The 25,251-nt window shown below is 40.9% G+C and overlaps 1 protein-coding gene and 1 long non-coding RNA gene across 3 annotated transcripts; both read left to right on the top strand.

Moving 5' to 3' along the window:
- Positions 1 to 1,075: 1,075 nt before the first annotated feature.
- On the top strand, positions 1,076 to 19,979 carry LOC131483397 (uncharacterized). Of its 2 annotated transcripts, none has more exons than XR_009247637.1 (3): positions 1,076 to 1,103; positions 1,556 to 1,762; positions 19,926 to 19,979. It is a non-coding gene; the product is annotated as an uncharacterized LOC131483397 (long non-coding RNA). The 2 variants fall into 2 exon arrangements; XR_009247638.1 differs by lacking the exon at positions 19,926 to 19,979 and adding an exon at positions 3,673 to 3,767.
- Positions 18,288 to 19,220, top strand: LOC101529496 (olfactory receptor 2A7-like). Its single transcript, XM_004597809.2, has one exon. It carries the CDS (start codon positions 18,288 to 18,290, stop codon positions 19,218 to 19,220), a length of 933 nt encoding a protein of 310 aa, XP_004597866.2.
- Positions 19,980 to 25,251: the final 5,272 nt, after the last annotated feature.

Here is a 25,251-nt window from a genome sequence, read left to right as displayed (position 1 = left end):
CCTCACGTCATGTCTGTGTTCCTCTCTTCTGCCATGCACGTCACACTGTCTCATCTCTTCTGCCTCACGCCCAATCATGTTGCATCTCATCTCGGCCCACTAGGTCCCTCCTTGTCCCCAGAAGTTGCACAGCACGCCAGCTCCTCAGTCCACGTTCTCGGGGTTGACAGGGCTCAGATGTCCAACAAGCACAGCAGCCTCACCTCCAGGTGGTGGCTTTCTCTTAATGGACATCCATCCCTCTCCGCGATAATGCCCACCACAGCATCCCAGACACAGCCTGGCGTCCCCAGGTCTCCAGGCTCTCTCAAGGCTGTCTCGTGGGGCCCTGTGTGAACAGCACACCCGTGTCTAAGTCAACCAGCTTTCCTGGACGCAGCTCCGGCCTTCCCAGCCTCAGCCTCCATGACGGCCTCAGACTGTGGAGATGGACACACAGACAGAGCCCCACCCATCGCCCTGCGTGATGGTGACGCGGACACATCCTGTCCAAGCCAGAGGCCCGCTCACGCCGCGGGATTCTACCCTCAATGGAAAGAGCCGGCTGGCCTAGGGGCACCTCTGACGCCTCTCCCCCTCGTGCTTTAGGCCACAGAGGTCGCTGGTGGCCAGGACCCCATGGAGGCCAGCAACTGAAGATGCCCGCTTGAGGGAATGAAGGTCCCTAGAGAGAGACCCAGGAAAGGAAGACAGCTTCGCAGGATGGCTCCACACACCAGCATTCCCAGAAGGAAAACTGCTGTCACGCCTGTCTCAAAATTGATGTTTTTCAGAAGGAAAACATTGGAGGCAATGCCTCTCAGTGTCCTGGCAAAGAAGACAGAAAAGGGCCATGATCGTCAGGAAGCAGGTCAGGACAGGCTGCCGAGGCTGGCACCTGCAAACACCAGGTAAGCACACCCTAGGCTACGTCGTCCAAGAAAAGGGTTCTGGAACAATGCGCACTTACTTGCGTGGTATGAAAATGCTGTCGTTCTGTGGCGGTCCTGCCAGCTCAGCAGCTTCTCCCTGTCCTCGGCAGGTTCTACCTGGTCTCCTGCGCTGTCGTGGGTGAAGGTGTTCTGGACCCTGGACCCCTGGGTCCAGGGGTATTCCCAGTGCCCGTAAGTAAAGGTGCATGCTTGGAAATGGCCAACTCTTTTCACCCCGGTTGGTGCAGATCCATATGTCATGTTACCCACACTATTTCAGGATGCCACTAGCATTGTGATTATTGGTAGTTAAGTCCTGGCCTCAAAGTAGCAATAGACATTTTTAAAACTACTATGTTTACAGATAAACTGAGCGCACAGTACACAGGTTACCGCATGTCCCCTGCCTCCCCAACATTTTCTGTGTTACTAATATTTTCATCATGGTACATTTTGTGATTGATTAAAACAATACTAAGCTCCATAGTTTGCATTTGTGTAGTGCAGGTTTAAGGTTTCTAACAAGTGACCATATATGAAAGAAGAATTGGAACCTCAGCCTTCAGATTTCCCTGTGTTATTAAGAACAAGAAATACTGATTTCTAAGGTTGTAGCTAAAAAGGTCTTTTCCTGTTGCTCACAGATTTTGACTTGATTGGACATCTTGAGATGACTTGACTCCTCACTACACACTAAACCATGGAATGCTTTTATCCCTATAGGAATTACAAGCTCAACAGCATCTTTAAATAATGAATGCCACAACACTTTAAAATGTGTGTAGATACACATGTATTTTATCACACATGGCTTACAGCAGGCTTTTGAAGAACAGACCACGTGTTTTCAGGTAATTACAACTAAATCTCTTGGGTCATGGGTGTGATTTTAGTTCATAATTATTGGTGCAGTCATTGAATAAGTAGGAATGTAAGAGGAATTCAATGGCAGAAACACTGTAAACTTTTGAAGATTGCTTTGAGAAATGTCAGCTGTAGATAAGTGAGTTCTCAGGTAAGTCTATATTGAGTTGGAAAATGGCTGTGGCTGCCTGAAAAAAAATACACCGTGTTTACCCACTATACTCACTGAAGTACCCTAAAGAGGTTTAGAAGGGATCTCATCTCTTTGGTAGGTATGCTATCAAGAAGGTATTTTGTATTCTAGTTAATTAAGGGAAATTCATAAACTTAGACACCTATTCCATGAACAGCCTTGATCAATAAGAACAGTTAAAAGAGGTGATTCCTCCTGAAGATACAGATAAGCCTCATTCTCCAGAGACACAGCATCTCTGTAATAGAAGATAATTAAAGATAGAGTGTAAAACATTTCTCAAGTTTTCCTTCAGACTAATTCATTTTCTGCAGGAAAACATGTCTTTCAGGGTATGTTTCATAAGTAGGCACACAGTGTTCATTGGTCTCATTATCGGTGGATGTAATGTGAGTTGCTTGCTGTATGTGAAGACACGCTGTACCCTTTCAAAGCATCAATGAAAAAATAGAAAAACAATTTAAGAATAAACGGGCACCATGTCAATACTTTAATCTCAAATAGTTCAAAAAGCAGTGAAACTTCTAAACATACCTAGACGACAAACTATTACAGTCCCTGCTACTGACCATGCCAACAACGCCACAACCATGTGAAGAGCACGAAGTTGGAGCCATCTCTCCTTCAGCTCTAGTCCTAAGAGCTGGTCCCCTGGTGCTGCCCAGTGTTGCCTGGGGTTGTTTTGCTCATCTTCTTGTGGAATGGTGTCTTTCTTGTTTTAATTTGCAGTTTTGTGGTGTCCAATCAATTATTTTTGCTAGAAATTTTACCTTTTTTGCACTTCCTAGTTATTTGTATCTTTTTCAAAAATTCTTGGGATTCATGAATTGATCATCCATAAGAGATGGATTGTTTATAAACACCTGAGAGTGTGAATGTCCCTTCCAGCACTGTCTGTGCTACATCTCATGAGTAATGAAGGTCTAGTTTTGATTGTAATTTCTTCAGCGGCACAAGGGTCACTCACTAGCATCTATTCATACAAGGAGGTTTTGTATTTTCATTCTCATCACTCTAGCAACCCATGTTTGTAGCATGTTTTAGTTAACTTCACGTTGCTGAAAATCTATTACTTTTCACCCTGTTGTGGACTGTGTTCACAGGTTGTGTATTGAAGGGGGTGTATAGTGCAAGTGCAGCAGAGATATGACCACATGTGCAAAGTGCAGTATGTCTGTGCATACAGAACAAAGATGGACTCCCAGTGAAACTGTTGAAACTATCCTGACAGTAGGATGCTGAACTGTCCAACATAACCATGCCTACAGTGTCGGGAGAACACTTCAGTACCAGCATGATGGACTCATGACTGTTCATTGTAAAACCAAGGGGGGGATCAGTAAGCAGGGAATGGAAACTTAGGGGGATGAGAAATCCCAGAGACTATAGAACTATATCATAAAACAAAAATTAAAAATTAAATTAAATTAGAAAAGACCATAAAGGTAATAAAATTTGGGAAGCTGGGGAAACTGTCAAATTAGAGCAAGCATATGACTTTTTGGAGCTTGTTGAAATAAGTAGCACCAAGTCTCATTGTCTCCAGTTCTGATCGTTCTGTCGCTCTTGAGTTCTTGACAGACTGTTCCTGAGGAATGGGAGGCAGCCAGTCATGGGCCAGTGCATTCGTCTTGTTAGGATTCCAGGTCAGTGCAGAGTTCAATGTGCTCCTTTCTGTGTCTTCTCCCTGTTACATATCCTCAGTCTGCTGGTGAATAACAGGATCTTGGAAGTCATTTTCTGCGCTGTAGACTGCACATCCTCAAGTACTTCCACTCACACCTGACCATCCTTGACATGTCCTATGCTAGTGTTACAGATATGGAAGGATTCTAAAGGAAAACTGAATTGTATGCCAACAATCAGATGCTTATATTTTAAAAAAAATTCCTGAAGGTGGGTTTTAGCCTAGCAGTTAAGACATCTTCATTCCTTATCAGAGTGATTAGGTTTGATTCCCAGCTTGGGCTCCATGAAGACCCCAGCTTCTGGCTAATGCAGGGCCTGGGTGGTAGCATTGATATCCCATGAACTGGGTCCCTGTCACGGAAAACCTGGGTTAAGGTCCTCACTTTAGCATTTGTAGACTAATGAGTGGGAGCTCTCTTTCCTTCCTTCTCTCTCTTTTCCTCTCTCCCTGTTAAGCCAATTAATTTTAAACAGGGGGGGTGAGGATTATTAGAAAGGTGCTATCTTCTTAGTTACTCAAAGACAAATAACCTGAATAAATGTGTAATAAATAAAGAGGTGAAGTATATACTTCTGGAATGTTTACCAAATGTATCCATGGACCACATTGCTGAGTGGTAAGTTATGCTAAACGTTGAAACTTTTAAAAAGAAGAATCAATACTATTTCTTCTAAAAATAAGAGGCAACAAAAACATTGCTGAGCTTACACTGTGAGACCAGTATCAGTCGGATACTAAAAGAGGAAAAAGGCAGAAAATAACAACTCCAGATAAAGTTTCTTACAAAAATATATGTGGAAATATTAAACAACACCAACAAAGCAAATCCAGAAGAACTGAATAGAAGTAAATGTGACCAAGTGAGATTTACAGAGGGTTGTTGCAGGGCACAGAGAGGACTGAGTAAGTCCCAAGCTGAGAGTGGTACAAACTTGCACACTCTGCCCAGAAATGCAAATTAATTGGCACGACCTGTTAGACCTCGGGAAGACTCACCCAAAAGGTGCTGCAGTTACAAGTACTGGCCTGCATTAGGTGTTGTAGTTCTTAAGAGAGTTTTTCTCGCTGATGAATTATTGTTCGGTTGGTCCTCCTTGGATTGCGAAAAGGTTCGGTATTGCTTATTTATCATGGATTTTAAAAAATTTCTTGATATATTGATAGAACCTAAGTCTTCAGAATACTCTGAAGTTGAGGCAGATTGTGTAAAACTTTGGAGATTCTTGGATTTTATAGTTGGGAGAGTAACCAGTTAAACTAACAAAACCAAACCCATACTCAGCGTATAATAAATACATAGGACACATTGTATGGTTGGCTTAGCTGTTTATGATCTTGCCTTCCTTATAGGTCACAAATTAGTGGAGTAATATTTAGATTAGAGTGCTTTTCCTCTTCTTAAAGTCTTTGTTCTTTCCTCTCTCCCACCCTTCATTTCCTGTTTCATGTCCTCCTGTGTAAATACTGAATCTATCTGGAAAGAAGCTGGAAAGGACCGGCTTTTAACTCTTGCTCCTTCAATCTATGAAACACGATGTTGTATGTGGAAAACTTTAACACTCCTCAAAAAAAATATTGCTAAAAAATTCAGTGAAGTTGCAAGTTACAAAATAAATATATATGTTTATTTATATATTTCATTAATATATTTATTTTCATTTTACTTATTGTTATTATCATCACTTTATGATACAGTTCCATAGGCCCTGAGATTTCCCTTACCTCCTCCCCAAACCTCTCCCCCTCACTGAGTTCCGCTATACCATTTGCTATAGTATAATTCTTCATAAACAGTCATATGTCCATTATTGCGGGCATGGACAATGGCAGAGAGTCCAGCATCCTATTGTCAAGACATAGTAAACAGTTTCATTGGGAGTCCATCTTTGTCTGGAGGTAGAGATTCATTCTGCATTGTATCCTCGCATCTGGATATGATAGTCTCCATTACACAGTTACCATACATCCCCTTAAATGAAAAGCCACAATGCAACATCAACACCAGGAAGATTAAAAACACCATGAAGTTAAATAACATGCTAATTAATGAGTACTGTGTCACTGAAGAAATGAAAAAGAAAGTCAAGAACCTTCTTGAAGAAAATAATACTACTGCATAATCTATAAGTCACTGAAGAATTTAATGAGAAAAAACTGTTTTGAAGAGATGAAACTAAAAAAAAAAATCCATGAGATGTAGTTTCTGCTGATATTTGTGATGAGATATGTCACCTGCAGGCAACAAATAGATGGGTTTTGTTTTTTTTTAACCCAGTCTACTAATTGATGATGTTTGATTGATGAGTTTAAGCCATTTACATTCAGGGATAGTATGAATGGTTGGTAATTTGGTCCTATCATCTTAGCAACGGGTTGTTCATTCATTTAATCTTCTGTTGTTATTTTACTGGGATGTTCTTCACATTTGCTTTTTGTTTTAGTGGGCACTGTTCTTCTCTTTGAAGAGAACATCTTTAAGTATCACTTGTAGGGCAGGTTTGGAAGGGGCATATTCTCTTAACTTTTTTTTACTGTGGGAGAATTTTATTTCGTTTTCAAAGATAAAGGAAAGCTTTGCTAGGTACGTTATCCTGGGCCGACAATTTTTTGCTTTTAGAATCTGGAATATGTCACTCCATTCTCTTCTGGCCAGTAGAGTTTGCTATGAGAGGTCTCCTGTGAGTTTAATTGGCATTCCTTCACATGTCAGTTGACTGTTTTCATGTGCACATCTAAGGATCTTTTCCTTATGTTCAATTGAAGAGAGATTGATGATCATGTGTCGTGGTGAAGATCGTTTTTGATCAAGGCTGTTGCAAGTTCTGTGCCCCTCCTGGATATTGTTTCCCAATTCTTTTTCTGGATTAAGGAAATTTTCCCTTATTATTTCATCAAATACATTTGTAAACCCAGCTTCTCTTTCTGCACTTTCTGGGACTCCCATAACTCTTATATTATGTCTTTTAATAGTGTCTTTCAATTCTTTTTTTTTTAATTAAATTTATTCATTAATTACATTGTGTTGTAATTACATAGAATCTGGGATTCTGCCCCCCACCCTCCCCCCATGGTGGGTTCCTCCACCCCGCTGCACAACCATAGTTCAAGTTCAGTTGAAATTCCCTCCCTGCAAGAATTTGCCAAGCATAGAGTCAAGCTCCCTGGCAATAAGGGAAATTCAAATTAAAACATCAATGAGATACCACCTAACGCCAGTAAGGGTGGCCCACATGAAAAACACCAACAACACTTGCTGGCGAGGTTGCGGGGAAAAAGGAACCCTACTCCACCGCTGGTGGGGCTGCAGATTGGTACAGCCTCTATGGCAATCAGTATGGAGAATATTCAAACAACTCAAAATCGACATACCGTATGACCCAGCTATAGCACTCCTAGGAATATATCCAGAACACTTGTTTTATGAGAAACCAACATGCACTCCTATGTTCATAGCAGCACAATCAGTAATTGCAAAAACATGGAAGCAACCAAAATGCCCATCAGCAGAGGACTGGATAAGAAAGCTATGGTTCATCTACTCCATGGAATAGTACTCAGCTATTAAAAAAAACAAAATGCAGTTCTTTGTGGCCAAATGGGCCAAACTGGAAACCATAATGCTAAGGGAAATGAGCCAATCCCAAAAGGTTAAATACCACATGTTTGCCTTAATTTAACATGATATGATGTTATGTATAACATGTTATGTTATGAATGTTATATGCTGTGTATAAACTAAAATTGAAATGTAAGTGAGGTGGTCACAGAAGGTGGCTAGGAACTCGCATTTACTTTTACCATATTGGTTACTCATTACTATGTCAATTAATTCCATAATGATGTAAATTTTTGCTGATGGTATGTTGGAGCTTTTAATTGATCGGGATGATACTCTGCTGGCTCTGTCTTCAGACCAGAGAAGGTATACCTAAGAAGCCGTTGAACTTGACTGGACAATAAGATGCTGGACTCTATGTTTGGTATATGCTTGCAATGGGGGAATCTCAACTGAACTTGAGCTGTGGTTATGCAACAAGGTGGAGGAATCCACCATGGTGGGAGGGTTTGGGGAGGGGTGGGGAGAACCCAAGTACCTATGAAACTGTGTCACATAATACAATGTAATTAATGAATTAAAAATAATAAATAATAAATAATTTAAAAAATGGCAACACTTAAGCACTTTTGGTAGAAATGTGAATTAGTGCAGCCGCTGTGGAAAACATTCTGGAGATTTCTTAGCAAAGCGAAGTAGACTCGTACATGATCCAGCAATCTCACTAGACATGTACCTACAAGACATGAATGAACAGTAACCAAGACAGACATGCATCACCATGTTTAAGAGTGCCACTATTCACAAAAGCCAACATTTGGAGTCAACCCAAGTGTCTCCCACCACCTGGTGGGTATTGGGTCTGAGAGCCCCAGGGACAGGGTGTCCGAGGGAGGGCCAGATTGTCTGGCCCAGGTCTTCGAGCCTGCCAGCATGGTCAGTACTCAGTTTGTGAGCCCTGGGGACAAGGCCCCTTTGGCCCACCTGCGAGATGGATGCTGGGTCCATGAGCTCCAGGGGTGGTGGGTCCAGTGGAGACTAGGTCACCTGGCCCAGATTCTTAGGCCCACCTGTGTGCTAGCTTCCAGGCTTATGAATTCTGGGGGCTGGGGTGTCCAGTGGAGCCTGGGTTGCCTGGCTCAGGTCTTTGGGTCCACCTGCACAGCGTGTTTCAGGCCTCTGAGCCTCAAGTGTGGGGCTCCAACAGGCCCAGGTCATTTGCTCTAGGTCATTTGGCCCACCTGTGCAGTGTGTGATGGATCCATGGGGGCACAGTTCACCTGCCAGGGTCGTTGGGCCCACCAGTAGAGTGTGTGCCAGGTTCGTGAGCCCTGGCGTGGGGGACTTAATCAGGCCCAGTTCGCCTGGCTCAAGAGAAGCAAACAAAATGAACACAAGGCACACAGCATGGAAAAGAATGAGTAAAGTAATATAGTCAGGTGACATAATCTTGTATAAGAAAATCTTACAGAATTGACTGAAAATCAGCAGTAACAAATTTAGCAGAGGGGCAGGATAAAAGGTGTATGCACAAGAATCAATCGTATTTCTCTGAAGAGCTAGACTAAACTGGAGATAGCTGAGTGGCCAGGTGTCTGGGTAGTCAAACAAAGCAATAAGTTAAAATGCAAGTTGTCAAGCTTGTCATCATTAACCCTGATAATACAGGCAAGATATTAAAGCCGTAAGTTCTGACTGCCATGCTCTGGTCAAAGGTCAGTTGGATCAGTTCAGGCAAAAGGACCATTACACTACTGAAGGATTCCCTCACAAATGATCTAAGTATTTTTACAAACTGAAACATACACAAAGAATCAGAGGGAGAGAGGGGACAGGAATAAAGAGGAAAAATACCAAATATATACTCAATACCAAAGTGTGAAACAGGCGTCTTCCAGTTGTCCCACTCTCCCTCTAAGAACATGTAGGCATGAGGAATAGTACTGCCAGAGTTTGCCAAGCTAAAGCACCCTCCAAATGGAGGCACCTGAGGTAGAAAAGCAGTATTTATGAGTGAGACTGACCAAAAAGTCTGATCTGTGACTACAGCCCCCTTTCAGAAACGACAATGCATTGTCCATGTATCACGTTTAATGCAGGAAAGTCGTCTTCCCTCCCTTACAACAAAGGCTTTGTGATTGTCTGTGGTCAGGTCTGAAGGACCCCATAGGGTTTAGACCAGGATCCTTATCCTTCAACTCTCCACATCGCTTTTTCAGGGTCCAAGCTGGAAACAAAACATAACGGGCCATGAACCTGAATGGTTAAGCTGGAAGCAGCAATGTCAGGAACCAAGTATTAGCGCAAGGCAACAGTGGACTATGGTCGTGTTGAGAATCACCTCCGTTAGACCTGCCTAGAGGGGTGTATGTAGCAAAGAGCCCCAACCATTGTGCCAGTCAATTTTCTTCTTCCAGTTTTAGAGATCCTAGCATCTTCCTCCTTTAGTGTTCCAATAATGAATGTCTTATCTGGACTAGAACAGCAGTTCAAGCACAAGGCAGTGTAGTCAGTAAACTGAAGGTTATCTCAATCTGAGGGTAGAGGTGGTGTCCTGTAAGAGGTGCAGTTCCGGGAAATATATACGGTCCTTCCCACTGCCAATATTCAGCAATATTGGGGCACCCAGGGAAGGTGTTGATATGGAAAACAAAAGGGTAAATAAAATGTCAGGCATAAAAACGAAGATATAAATAATTAGATTAGGTGTAAATTATCTATATGCACCAATATAGAGACAAGAGAGTGGATCAGTGTATTTAAAAGGCATGACACTTATATCTAGTTTTTGTATTTTGGCTACAAAAAAATCTCACTTTACTTACAACAATAAAATGACTCTGAAATAACAGTACATTTATATCTTAATATTAACTCAGCATAGGCTAGAACTGTGAAAAGTGCATTTAATAACTCTAACCTAGCAAACATAGTAGCACATGTTACGTAGCACGTTTTATTTATTTATTTATTTATTTATTTATTTAAAGATTTATTTCTTTTCATTGGAAAGGCAGATATACAGAGAGGAGGAGAGACAGAGAGGAAGATCTTCCATCCGATGTTTCACTCCCCAAGGGGACACAATGGGCGGAGCTGAGTCAATCTGAAGCCAGGAGCCAGGAGCTTCTTCTGGATTTCCCACACAGGTGTAGGGTCCCAAGGCTTTGGGCCATCCTCAACTGCCTTCCCAGGCTACAGGCCACAGCAGGGAGCTGGATGGGAAGTGGGGCTGCCGGGATTAGAACCAGTGCCCATAGGGGATCCCGGCGCATTCAAGGCAAAGACTTTAACTGCTATGCTATCGCGCCTGGCCCAAGTAGCACACTTTAAAGCACACTTAATGTGTTTTAACTTAGTAGCACATTAAACTGTAAGGTATCAGTTCTTTACCCATTAGCCCAGGAAGAAACCAAAATCAAACCTCAAAGCTTGGTTTCTGTTGATGTGTGTCACTTTTGCACTATTGTAAAATGCAAAACTTGTAAGTTTTAAAGTTTTAACTTTCAAAAGTCCTGACATCAAAAATCAGGCACTTTCTAAATAGGCAGCCTGAAAAAAATGATGTTTTCTGTAAACACTTACTAAAGGAAAGTAAGAATGCTCATATTCATACCACATAAAACAAAGACAATTGCCAAAAGTAGAGAGATTAGGTAACAATGAGTTTTAATCTGGCAAGAGGACAACAATCTTAAATGTTATTGCACCCAACACAGCTTCAAATTATGCTGTGTAAAACTGATAAAACTTTACGAGAATTACAGACCTTTCCCACTTGTATTTAAAGACTTCAGTGACCCCCATTTCAAAAACTAATCGTCCTAGACAGAGATCAGCCAAGATCGCTGGCCAGTGACAGCACGTATTTTGGAGTTAGAATGGGAGATTAGTGTGTTGATGAATTTTTCATTTCCATAATGAAGTACAAAATTCAGGCTAACTTTATGAAAAACAGGAATTTATTGAATTCATACATTAGGGTGTTGGAAGTCCAAACCACCTAGTGTTGATTCCCACAAGGGACAACCAACAGGACAGAATGTGTGTGGGGGAGGTAGGATCACATCCCAAAACAGGAAGCCGGAGAGTGACTCAAGGATCAGGCTCTTGTAACAACTTGTGCTCAGGATAATGCATTATAAAGAAACAATACTCCCTTCTAAGAGCAATAGCCAAAGGAACCTAAGAACCTCTCACTAGATCCTGCCTCTTAGAGGTTCTCACTATCTCCCAATATCACCACTGTGGGAACAAAGTTTCCAACACTTGAAACTTAGTGAAGACAAACATCCTCACAATGATAGGATTGCACAGCTGGCCCCGGAAGTCATTCTCACAATGCTAAAGGCATTTCATTCCATTTTCAGTGATCTCAAGCTCTTAAGTCTTTCAGCATCACTCAAAAGCCCAAATTCAGAGTCTCATCAGAGATTCAAGTCCAACTTTCAATTGTGAGCCTATAAAACTGTCTTTACAAAATTAAAAAACGGAAGTGATGTGCTTCCAAGTTGAAATTGAAGTAGAAAGGAGAAATTGTTCCACTGTGAGGTTGAATGTCTTCAGAATGGACACTAAGCTAGCGAGCCCCAAGGCAAGATCCTGTGCACATTGTAACAGGGGAAGCTCCTCGGAGGCCCAGCCTCACACCAACTTGTCTTCCGTCTTCTGCTTCAGGCTTACACGAACAGCGTTTCTGAATGGCTATGAAATGCTGATGGTTGCTCCAGCTCTCTGGGCTCCTAATTTTGGCTCTACAATTTTACAGCTCCAACGGATATCCTCCAAGATCTTTCAGCTTTCTTTGCCTGAGCTACCTCTACATCTCCACATATAAAGTAAAAATCCCATTCCTAGGTACCAAAATTAAACACTGCTCAGTAACAGGAAAGATCAGATTATTAACACACAAGCGAACCTTGAAGAATCTCAAGAGAATTATGCTGAGTGACGTGAAAGAATCACAAAACATGTACTCTATGATTCAAGTGTAAGAAGCTAAAAGCATTTATACTAAAAGGAAGAAGCCAGTACGTGAGATTTCATTAAAGTTAGGGGTTTCTGATCATCAGAAAAAAGTCGAGGCAAGATACAGTCTTAAAAGTGATATTCCGAGTACAAATGCCTAACCAAATGCTGATATTTAGGCTCTATAAAGAACTCCTACTAATCAATGAGCAGGGCAGCTCCTAAAATAATTAGCCCAGCAGTTCCAAACATCAGCATTCCATGTTCATTGTAGCACCACCCACAGTCACCAGAAGTGCTCATCCCTGATGAATGCGTAAATATGTCCAATGTACACAATGGAATACTACTAAGCTATAACAACATGTGTGGAACTGGAATTTACTGCTTTAAGAGAAATAAGCCAACCACAAAAAGGCAAGTATCACTATTTCACTCAGAGGTCAAATGTAAGTGATTTCGTAAAAGTAAAAGTGTAACAGGGACTGTCGGAGGCTGGGGCGGGAAGAGCAAAGGAAAGGATGAGAAAGGTTGAATAGTGGGTACTAAGTTATACCTAGAGAGGAGCAAGAACTACTGAGGTGCTAGTGCAAAATAGGGTGGCTACAGAAAAAGATGTTTGCATTCTATATTAACCGCCACGTATCAGAGTAAACATAATATTTATCTTTTGGAGACTGTCCTATTTCACCAAGGTTAACAGTTTTAGGTTGCATTCATTTTGTTGAAAATGACAGGATTTGGGGGGTAGAGGGTTGTTCTTCTGATTAAGCCGTATTATGTCATGTATTTATAGCACATTTTTTGATCCATTCCTCAGTTGATGGACATACGGGTTGATTCCATGTCTTAGATACTGTGAGCTGAGCTGCAATTACATGGGGGCGGGGAGGGTGCAAATAACTCTTCCATATGGTGATTTCATTTGGGTAAATTTCCACATGGGATGATGAGGTAATATGGTGTATATATTTTCAGAGCTCTGAGGAATCTCCAGTTTTCCATAATGGTTAAACTAGTTTACAGCCCCATGGATAATGCATTGGTGTGCCTTTTTTTGCCACATCTTCACCAGCTTTTATTGTTTTTTGGCTTTTGGATGATAGTCATTCTAAGTGGGGTGAGGTGAAATTTCATTGAGGGCTTCACTTGAGTATCCCTGATGGTTAGAGAGCCTGAGCATTATTTTATATGTCTGTTGGCCATTTTTGTTTCATTGTTCGAAAAATATCTTACCCACCCCCATCTAGATGGTTGTTTCACAGTTGTGTTTCTATTTAACAATTCATCGAGCTCTACATTTAAAATTTATAGTCTTAGTACCTGGGCCATTTGACAAGACGTCTGCTCAGGTTTAGAGAACTCCCTAGTAGATACAATGTCACCTTGGCAACAGCAGAGGAATCACATGACTATCCAATAAGGTTTTGCATCAGAGCCTTTTCACTTACAGCCACAATCAATCCACCTTCCAACATGTAATCCCTGGTGCCTGTGTGGCGGCATAACATGCTAATCCTTTACCTGCTTGTGTTGACTTTCCATATGCTGACTGTTCATGTCACGGCTGCTCCACCTCCTAACCCAGTTCTGTACTTATGGCCTAGTAAAGCAGCAGAAGATGACCCAAGCCCTTAAGACCCTGCACCCATGTGGGAGACCTGGAAAAAGATCCCTGCTCCCCACTCCAAACTGGGCTGGCTCTGGCCATTGCAGCTATTAGAGGAACGAACAAGCAGATAGATTTCTCTGTGTGTGTCTGTCCCTGTCTCTGTAGCTCTGACTTTCCAAGTAAGATCTTTAAAAATCTTTTAAAAATGCAGTCCCTCACAAATAACTGAGCATTGGCAAAGAGCAACAATAAGGTACAAAACATGTGTAGGTACAATTTCCTGTCCTGAGCTGACACACTGTCAGGCCCGCTAAGTCATAAGCTTTATGGTTGCAACAACCATTTATCCTATTTAGGATTTTGTATATGATATGGCAAAAGCAAGTGCAGGAAGTCGAAAACAAACCAAATGAAAGATTGCTTCAGATACCAGCATCATCTGAATCACTAACATTCCTCCCTCAGTTTATACGAGAACACTTCAAAAAGTTTTTCAAAAATAGAACTGGATTTCAAAAAAATTAAATCTGTACACAATGTTTTCATAATATGCGTTTCCATGAACTTTTTGAATACCCTGGTACACATAAATTTAAAATATTTTACACCAAGATTGTTTGATCCTATTTTCCCCAAGCTGTTTGAAGTACATACAGTTTCCTAGAGCTTTCCTAGCAGTAACTGAATATTCAGTAAACAAAGCCAGCCTGGTGTAAGGATAATTCAGTCACGTATAGTTGTGTACTATGGCAAGCACTCATCTATGGAACCTTTCAACTGTACTGTGAAGTTGAATTTTTCAACAATCCAGCAAGTAGTCACCTTTTACAGAGAGAAAAGTAAACTGAAATGACAGGATGCTTGGACTCTAAGGAAGTGAAGATTAACTATTTCTAGAACTGGAAGAATGGTTGGTTTATGGAAGTCTGGGGAAAAGATGTAAGAAAGCACAAAATGGGAGTATCAGTGCATCCTACATCCTGGCCAACCACACATGGTCAAATGTCATTTAGCAGTCAAGTAGAGATTGCCTCAACCAAGGGACAGACTGCAAATGATACATACTCCAAGTGTGGTTTCCTTTTCCTGATTTCAGTCTCTTGGCCAGGGCATCTGCTGCAGGGCCATCAGAACGATTGGTTCGTTGTATGCTTTCCTTCACAACATGATCTGAAGTTCAGTAGACCTGTATCACTGGAAAGGAAGTGACAAGCGTGCAAGCATTTCACTGGTCCCAGCATGTCATGTTACTTAGAAATTGCTGACCTCATAGGACTTAGGAGCTGACAAATAGCTTTAATATATTGGATTGTTGTGGTCTGGCACAGTCTCCTAGTGGCTAATGTCCTTGCCTTGCATTGACCGGGACTCCATATGGGCACTGGCTCACAACCCAGCCATTCCACTTCCCATCCAGCCCCTTGCCTGTGGGTTGGGAAAGCAGTGGAGGATGGCCCAAAGCTTGGGACCCTGCACCTGTCTGGGAGACCCAGCAGAAGCTCCTGGCTCCCAGCTTTGGATCAGCTCAGCTGTGGTCATTATGGCCACTTGGGGAGTGAACCAGCAGATGGAAGATCTTTCTCTGTCTCTCCTTCTCTCTGTAAGTCTGTGTGTGTGTACACACATGTATATATTATATGGTTGTTGATGATATGCTGTAGAAGTGAAATGCTATACTCCTATGTATATTATGATAGTTCTATAATCCTACTCTTTTAAGTAGAATATACAGTCATCCTAGTCTGTAGGCAGTGAATCACAAAGGGAAATTTTTGATAGCTAAAGTTTCTCAGCCCTTGTACCTCATCTATTTTTCTTTCAGACAAGTCATCTAGCCCCAGTGAGGGTCTAATATGAGTTCACATCTCAAAATACATTTTCCAGAATGAGGGAGTATGAATTTCCATCTAAAATTTCTAACGAGTAAGACCTTGGGATTCAGAATTTCTCGTACCATATTCAGGAATGTTGGTGAACCAAACTACAATAAAAGCAATAGGACTGTGGAATTTAAGGTTGAGATTCTATTTCACTGTCCAACGAAAAGCAGGCAAGGGATTTTGCACACACTTCCCTTGTGCCTTACAAATATTTAGGAACTAAAGCAACATAAAAATCTGTGAAACTCTAACAAATCGTAGTGTTAGGGTAGCCATAATGGTTGTATGCTCGTAAAGTATGACTAAGTGTTTTTAGCATTGTAATTATGGAAGTATTACTTGCTCTTGCTTTAACCTCTCAAGACTCACCATGGCTTCCTCAGAGACACAAACAGGCAGAGGCTCAATCCTCTGAGAATTGGAATAACAGTGCCAGGGCCCTTCAAGTGCTTATAGGACCACACAGGTCTAAGAAGATCATTTTCTCACACACTGCACAAAGTTCATGACAGTTGGGAAGATACTCTGTGGAAATGCTGAATTAATTAGGCTTTCTCCCCTCAGAGGCAGTCAGAAGATCCAACATCATTCCTTGGTAGTTTTCAGACAAGCAACAAGACTTGAAGTATCAGCAAATCCAGACGTTTTTTAGAAATGGTGTCTTTCTCCACATGAAGATTACTGCGGTTATTGGATGATCGCTCTAGGCATCCGGTACTCCTAATCAACTTTTGTGAGTTCTGGTCATGTATTGTCTAACATAGTTTTCAGTGCTTGCTAGATTTTCTATAGCACTTGAATATTCTACAAAAATTCAGTTTTGTGCTCTGAATGCTCAAATACAGCTCATTGGTAATTTTAGATAATAGTATGAATGAAACACATGAATGCTCCTCAATAGATTGTGAATCAATGTATTAATATAATCAATACATAAATACACAGTTTTGACTGGCAGCATTTTTTTTTAAGATGAAGAGATATTTGTGGGCACGTGACTTGATGGCAAGCATTTAATATTACAAAAATAGGCCAGAATTATATTTAGAAAACCAGAGATTGACATCTAAAATTTTGAGATCAGTAACTAAGTGTACAAGCGTTCAGTTACTTCACACATCTCGTGAAGCCACACACCATCCGAGCAACAAGCATACTCAGAGTTTTAATCACTGATACCTTCACTCTCAAAGCAACATTGGGTGAACAATAGATCAATCAACCCCTTGCTTTTCAGCAGCCTGAGTACAACAATCGTCATTAGAATACTGGGAGGAAAAGTCCAATGCAGCTAAGATGGTTTTTTCTTGATTTTGTGTTGTTAGATTTCTAACTTTATGGCCTTTGAAACTGGGAATTGGTGCCTCTGTCTGCTACTCCAAAACAAAATGATTCAATATAGAAGATGAGCACAAAATTTAAGCAAGAGAAAGCAATGTAACATTTTTCTTGAGTTTTCACTGTGCTATCAAAGAGGTGGAAAGATTGAGTCTGATTGCTCAGGAAATTCAGAAATCCCTTCCCTGCTGTGCCATTCCTCACAGGAGTCACGTGGCTGCTGCCAATCAGCTGCAAACACAGTGTCTAAAAGTGTTCTACGATGTTTCTGAACATTAAGTCAAAAGTCAATGAGGCCATTTTCCTGTTACTATTTGTAGGTAATAAATAATACAAATCTACATGGACATTCACATAATTGACCATCTACGTGCAGATCAAGAAAAATCAAATAACGGAAGTAAGATTAGAGGATAAAAATATGAAATATTCGTTGTGGAGGTGACAGTATTGTCGGGAGTGTGAAGTATTTTAAGACAGGCAGGAAAGAAATGAATGGCCAAGAGAGTAATTGGTGAATGTTACATTCTGCTCTTGATGAAACTTTCCAACTCAAAAATATGACTTAATGAAATTTTACTCGTTTGACATGGACATCAGTCAGAGTTCATTGTTTCTGGGAAAAACCCGAGGAATGACTCTGAATAATATAAACCAAGAGAAGAAGTCTTTAGTAGAAGGATATGGAGTAGCTCAACAAATCAGGCAAAAACTGTTAACACTGATGATAGACATGGATGTTGAACTTTTCGCGTCCCTTACAATAGTGATGATGTGGAGCCAGTACTGTAGCACAGCCAGTTAAGCCACTGCCTTGGATACTGCCAGACTGCTCCATTTCCAATCCAGCTCCATGCTCATGCTCCTGTGAAGCACTGGAGGGTAGCCCAAGTCCTTGAGCCCCTGCACCCATGGGGGAGACTCCACTGGTGTCCTGGTACTTGGCTGTGGCCTGGCCCAGCCTTAGCTGTTGTGGCCACTTAGGACATGAACCAGCAGACAAGTCTCTCTCATGCTTGCATGCTATCTGTGTGTCATTCTGGCTTTCAAATAAATCAATCATTTCTGTAAAAAAAAGACACAGGTATAAGTGTGCATGTATGCCTTAAGTTGTTTTTACAAGGCTTACGGGATAAATATTTAAATATGAAAACTCATTATGGGTGCTCCTATACATTTTGCTAGCTCAAAAGGATTTCAAACAAGTTAACAAAAATTTCATTTTTAAACATCTGTTAAATCATGAACTTTAACTCAGTTTTCTGTCACAGGATGATGGCTGAAAATCAGACATCCGTCACAGAGTTCATCCTGCTGGGGTTTCCCCTGGGCCCAAGGACTCAGGAGTTTCTCTTTGGGATCTTCCTGCTGTTCTACACCCTCACCCTGCTGGGGAATGGAGTCATTCTGGGACTCATCTGGCTGGACTCCAGGTTGCACAGCCCCATGTATTTCTTCCTCTCACACTTGGCCGTGGTCGACATCGCCTATGCTTGCAACACAGTGCCCCAGATGCTGGTGAACCTCCTGAATCCAGCCAAGCCCATTTCCTTTGCTGGCTGTGTAACACAGACATTCCTCTTTCTTACATTTGCCATCACAGAGTGTCTCCTGCTGGTGGTGATGTCCTATGACCGGTATGTGGCCATCTGCCGCCCACTGCGGTATTCTGCCATCATGAGCTGGAGAGTATGTATCACGCTGGCTGCGACTTCCTGGACCACTGGAGTGCTAATATCCCTGGTTCATCTAGTGTTACTCGTTCCTTTGCCCTTCTGTAAGTCTCAGAAAATTCATCACTTCTTTTGTGAAATCATGGCTGTGCTCAAACTAGCCTGTGCGGATACCCGCATCAACGAGAACATAGTCCTAGCTGGAGCGACTTCTGTGCTGGTGGGACCTCTCTCCTCGATTGTCGTCTCCTATGCGTGTATCCTCTGTGCCATTCTTCGAATCAAGTCTGCAGAAGGTCAGAGGAAAGCCTTCTCCACCTGCTCCTCACACCTCTGCGTGGTTGGACTCTTTTATGGCACAGCCATAATCACATATGTTGGTCCCAGATACGGGAACCCCAAAGAACAAAAGAAATACCTCCTGCTGTTTCACAGCCTCTTCAACCCCATGCTCAACCCCCTTATTTATACTCTTAGGAACTCAGAAGTAAAGAACACATTGAAAAGAGTTCTGGGAATGGAGAGAGATATATGAAAAGATTATAGCGTCATGGTTTAAAGGGACCTACCCTATTATTCCTTCAAGTGACTCCTTAAATTATTCAGCACATAATTGCCCGAAACACTTTAGAATATTTATCATCCTACCATTAGATGACTGAATCAGGGAACATAAGATAGATTCTAAAAAACTATGTTTTCAAATGTTATCAATAGAAAAATGTAGCACATTGGTCCACATGAGTCTCAGAACCCGGAAGACACAAACAAAACCCTTTAAAATATCCTCTAAATATTTTTCACAAATTAATAGTGGCTCACAATGACTTTACTTTTTAAACTACCTTCATTTCTTAATGGACATAGAGATTTGTGGAGTATAATGAGGCATTTCAATTTGTGTATTCAGTGTGTAATGATCACCTCAGGATAATTGTTTTTTTCCCCTCAAGACATTTAGCATCTCTCTGTGTTGGAAATATTCAAAAATCTTCATGACTAGTTATTTTGAGGTATTCAGTTAATTGCTGTCAGTCATTCCAAAGGGATTTAAAAGTTAATTCTGTGTTCAACAAGTTTGAGATTACTGCATAGTAGATGCCCCACTGTAGGGCTGACTGATGACAGTTGCAAACATTCCTTTGGTTAAGAATTCTGTTCTAGTTTTTAACCAGTACTTTTCAAATGTATTTGATGACATATAGGGTTTTTTTTTTTTCATAGTATTGATTGTTTCCAGGAATTAGCCATCTTGGTCTACATTGACTCATGGGGAATTCTTCCTGCCGCCAACTTTTGTCTAGAACGACGTTTCCTTTGCTCAAGCTCATGTTCACCATGAACCAGCACTCTTGTCAGAGAAGTCTCAAGAATCTCTTGATCCAACTTTACCATCTCTAGATCTGAGATTTGAGGAAATTTGAGTCTGTATATGTTTTTCTCTGTCCAGTATACAAAATTAATCTAATTTTTCTGTCTCATAATTTTAAAGACAGCACCGACTTCTTACAGAACTCTGAGGCGAGTTCAAAGATGAGCTCAAAGGCGAGCTACTAGAGCTACAAGACTAAAAGATGTATCCATTGATACACCGTAAGAAACATAGTTTTGGGTTCTCGGCAGCATGGCCTAGTGGCTAAGGTCCTCACCTTGATCCCATATGGCCGCTGGTTCTAATCCCGGCAGCTCCACTTCCTCTCTATCTCTCCTCTCAGTATATCTGACTTTGTAATAAAAAAATAAAAAATAATAAATAAATCTTTAAAAAAAAAAAAGAAACGTAGTTTTGAGGTGACAAGTTTTCTTAGACTCCAGTTTATATCACAAACATTTTATTTAGGTTCCTACTGTCTTAGTTCACGTTTCTTTACTTTTATACTTTGAATTCCTTTTATAGTTGATAGCTAGGTGGTATCTAACAGAGAATTATGTTCTAAAATGATTGTTTTTCACAGATGCTATTTTAGTTTGATAACAATTTTTTTCTTTTATTGTAATTCCCTAATTTCCACACTTCCTGCAGATCACCTGGAATATAAAAAGAAACACCCCAGTAAAGATTTTCATGTGGAGGGGTCTTTTCTGTATTTCTTCTAACCAGTGCATGCACAGGTTTGGATCACAGGCTGTCACATGAAAACTGTGTCAGAATTTTTTTTCCCCCAAACTGATGCCATTACCCAAAGTCAGGGATCACATTAAAAGAAACTGATTAATTTGTGAATTACACAACTTGTTTGAGATCAGCAAAATCTAATATTAATCTCCTGATGTCTCCTAAAAGGACACAGTGAAAACACAAGAAAATAGGACCATAACTAAAGTGAAGAATCTTCCCAGTTCGCAAGGGCAGCACCTTGCAGGAAGAGCTGCCTTAGGGAGGAGTCTCCCTCGCCTCCCGTGAGACACTGACCCTGAGTCTCTACTTTCAGAAGCGAGGTTAGAGCATATTCCTTCCAACGATGCTGTATCTTTGTGGCAGGTGCCCTAGAAAGTCGTCTCTTCAGGCAGATGCTGATAAGTCCCTCAGGGACAGCTTGGTCCCTCTCTGGGTTCCCAGTCTGCTCCATGCCTCCTTAGCCAACTTGCTATAACATTTCACACCTGGGAGCATGACTTGGCATCAGTTGGTTTTTCAGATTCTTTCTCCCCTCTTCTACTGCAGCACAAGGGAGCCAGATCACAAGGAGAAGCTGAGCTACACAGGTGAATGATCATAGCTTATTGATGGTCACACTAACCTTGGTTCCCAACAGAATCACCTTAATCAGCTGGCGACTGGAAAAGAGGAAGAATCACACAACTAATGCTAAGCATTTGGGGACTGTAATGAGAGATGCTGTGTAAGAGGTGTGCTCTCTGGCTGTCCTGCTGGGATTGAGGACAGAAATAGAAAATCACCATTGCTTTATCTCCTGTTCCCAGCACATGCAGTTTCATGGTCCAGACCTCCAGTGAGCCCTCAGGAGCCACAACCAGATGGAGACTATCAGAAAATAAAATCTTCTTTACTGAGGATTTCACTGGAGTTTAGTCAGGAATAGAAGTGAGGGTTCTGCAGCCATCACAAAAGAGCTGGGAAAACAAGATCCAGGTCCCAACCTTCAGTGCCTCGCCCTCTGACATCCGTGAGTCTAAATGTGGAAAATAACTTGGTTTCCTTATTTAGGCATGTTGCAGCTCCAAATCTTGGTCAACTATCAGTCCGTTACTATCACTCTTCATTTATCAAGAAGAGATGTACTTCTATTACTTCTCAACATAAATACTCATCATTCATGCTCTATATGAATAGTTCCTGGGAAAGACAGATGCACAATTGAAAAGATTATATAAAATAGTGACAGTTTGATTAGTTTTGTTTCATTGGTGGGGGACTAGCTGTGCCATAAACATTTATTTGGGAGAAATGACAGTAAAATAATAGGAAATATCTGAGTTATAAATAGATGAAATAGATAAAATAATTTTTCTAGCCAAATAAAATTATAGGAGAATGTGTTTACATTTCAGAGAAATTTACATATGCTGTTTATTTAATTCTCGCTAACACAGCCACAACAAACACAAAGTTTGTGAGAATATATTCGTTGCAGTGAAGTGTGAAGCCAAGTTTGTCTCACGAAGTTTGTCTCATACTTTTCTTTCATTAAGCATAGAATAGAAGGTAGTATCTGGTAACTGGAATATGCTGAAAATAGGTATGAATATTATATTTATTGAAGCCTGGAGATTACATCTTTGAAGTCAGGATGAAAAGGTAGCACAGGAAATGAAACAGTTTTAGATACTGGTGGACAAATTGGGACAAGAATGAGATGATCAATGATTCTTTAAGTTTCTTTTTATGGGAAAAGAAACTGAATGTCTTCTGTTGAATGTCTTCTGTTATTCTGTTCACTTCTGCTCTCTTCCCTCTCAGTTCATTTTCCCAACAAAATCTCCACAGGTTCAAGACCACCAACCTGTTAGACCATGTACTTCTATCGTGCCCAGTGCTTAGGAACATTCAACAGTTTTGTTCAGTTATTATGAACTTCAACACTTTGGATAAGCTACAATTAAATCAAAACGACTCTCGACTCCTCGTGGTTTAAACTATCTACACCACTTATCTAAACCCTTATTTCACAGACCACTGCAAAGACTTGGCCTATAACCATGTAAGCAATCAATTAATTACTTTGTAATTCTCCTTTGTAACTTACAGAGTCCTACAGTTCCATGAGCTATGGACTAATCATCCATTTTGTGATTTTGTTCCTCATTTTAATGATTATACTTTACTGATGGATCACTACACATAAAAAAATCTGCCAGTCTATCAAATTTTGACTTTAAAAAAAAAGAGTCTGGGCCCGGAGGCATAGCCTAGCAGCTAAAGTCCTCGCCTTGAAAGCCCCGGGATCCCATATGGGTGTCGGTTCTAATCCCAGCAGCTTCACTTCCCATCCAGCTCCCTGCTTGTGGCCTGGGAAAGCAGTCGAGGACGGCCCAAGGCTTTGGGACCCTGCACCCGCGTGGGAGACCCGGAAGAGCTTCCAGGTTCCCGGCTTCGGATCGGTGCGCATCGGCCTGTTGCGGCTCACTTGGGGAGTGAATCATCGGACAGAAGATCTTCCTCTCTGTCTCTCCTCCTCTGTGTATATCTGGCTGTAATAAAATGAATAAATCTTTAAAAAAAGAGGCCAATAAGTTTCTGATACTTTGTTGAAACTAAACAAATAAAATTTTTCTGATGTATTTGCCTTAGAAAAATAAATAAATCTTTTAAAAATAAAGATTATAGGCATCTCAGTGTCACTGTTAAGAAAGGACCTGTTTCTTTCCTGTCTTGCTTCAGTGAGATTACAGTGATTCAGAGCCTCATATTTTTGATCCAGGTTTAAAAATTGGCGGTAAGAACTGCATGTAAGATATTGCCTAATGCCGGATACTTACATGCTCCGTTATTTAAATCCAGAATGTAACTGAAAAACCAATTAGCTAAAGCGTCGCAGGTCAACACATTCCTCCTTTGTAGAAATATCTGCTAAAGAAAGCAGCTAAGTACCCAATGGTTGACAAACATGAAATCAGAGTTCCTACTTGCTAGGAGTGTCAGTGATTGGTCACTAACCTGAGCTTTCGACGTGGAATCATCAATTCAGATCCTCATGCCAGTTGGCTGCCTTGTTCCCAACCCAAGGATTCACTACCGGATGCTCCCCACCCCGGACTGATATTTACATTTCATTTGGATCATCCTCTTCCCTTTCCTTTCCTTTCTCCAGGAATGTACCCTATATTGTCGAATATATTTAGTTATCCTGACTAAGTAACGCCTCTTGAAAATTTCATCAAAGCAGCCACAGTGGATTTTCAGAGTCCTCTAAGCTCTCTGGCTACACGTTTCCTGAAACTGTTTTCTTTTCTTCTCTGGGATGTTATTCTCACAGATCACATGTAGATTTCACAAGCTTGATTCTTAGAATTCAACCCTGTGTTTTATTACTCAGGTGCGTTCAGGGAACATTCCTTAACATCTCGCAAGCACTGATGACAGTTGAAGCAGAACTGGCCATAAGCATCTCTCTCCTTACACTACAATGTTCCTCACACAAAAAGTAGCCAATCCTCAAGTCATTTTGCCCTTGCCATGACACTGACAGATGTTCAACTGTTTTGATTTAGAAACTAGCAAGATTTATTAGGAAAACTGTGACTCAAGGTCAAAATGCCGAATCCATCATTTCAGCACGCCACCAGTTCATAGATTCACTATCTTTCCGTTAATTTATTGGTGGTGTCATTTATCAAGTGACAAACTGAGTTATTTATTTTTCAATAATTTGTTTCCATTAACTACTTTGTAGGTGACAGTTCTTGTGCTGAGGTCAAGTGCTGTTTTTCTGGTTAAATTAAAATGTATTATATTTTGGATGTTTACGTATAGTGTGTGCTGCAAATATAGACAGGCGAATTAACAGCATTATGGGTCTGTTTTTATTTTCAGTTTAGTGGATATCTATCTTGAGAAAATCTACAAAAGAGATCTGTACAAATAACGCACAAGGAACTATGTCGATATGTGTTTTTCAACTATATGTGTATAGATAGCTACCACATGAGCCCTCCAAATCCTTGAGCAGACATGGAAATATGCCAGAATCCAGATTTGTGACCTAGGCTGCCTGAGGAGCCCCAGAGTTCCCTAATGTCTGTGAGTAGCCATAGGGAAATTCCTGTGGTGAATTAGTGATTCTACGAATCAACTAGTTGGCCACTTGCTAAATTGCTAAACATGCGTTGTTCACATTTTTCAAAAGTGGAGAGTTTGGATATATTCTAGTATATACATGTATGCACGCATACAACAGAAATGCCTGAGGATCCTCCAATACAAGTCGTGTAAACTGTATATAATACAAGACTTCTACATGCGTTTCATTTCTTTTGCATAGTGATCATTTGATTGTCCATGAAATTTGAAGTATCTCGTATATGTAAATATGTAAAACATCCACATGTATTGTACCTGCTACTCAATTTTTACTACCTACCTATGGAATTTGCTACAGTCCATA

This window comes from Ochotona princeps, chromosome 25 (genome assembly GCF_030435755.1).
Source record: "Ochotona princeps isolate mOchPri1 chromosome 25, mOchPri1.hap1, whole genome shotgun sequence".
In the NCBI taxonomy this organism is placed as follows: Eukaryota; Metazoa; Chordata; class Mammalia; order Lagomorpha; family Ochotonidae; genus Ochotona; species Ochotona princeps.
This window is presented reverse-complemented; position numbering and strand designations above follow the sequence as displayed.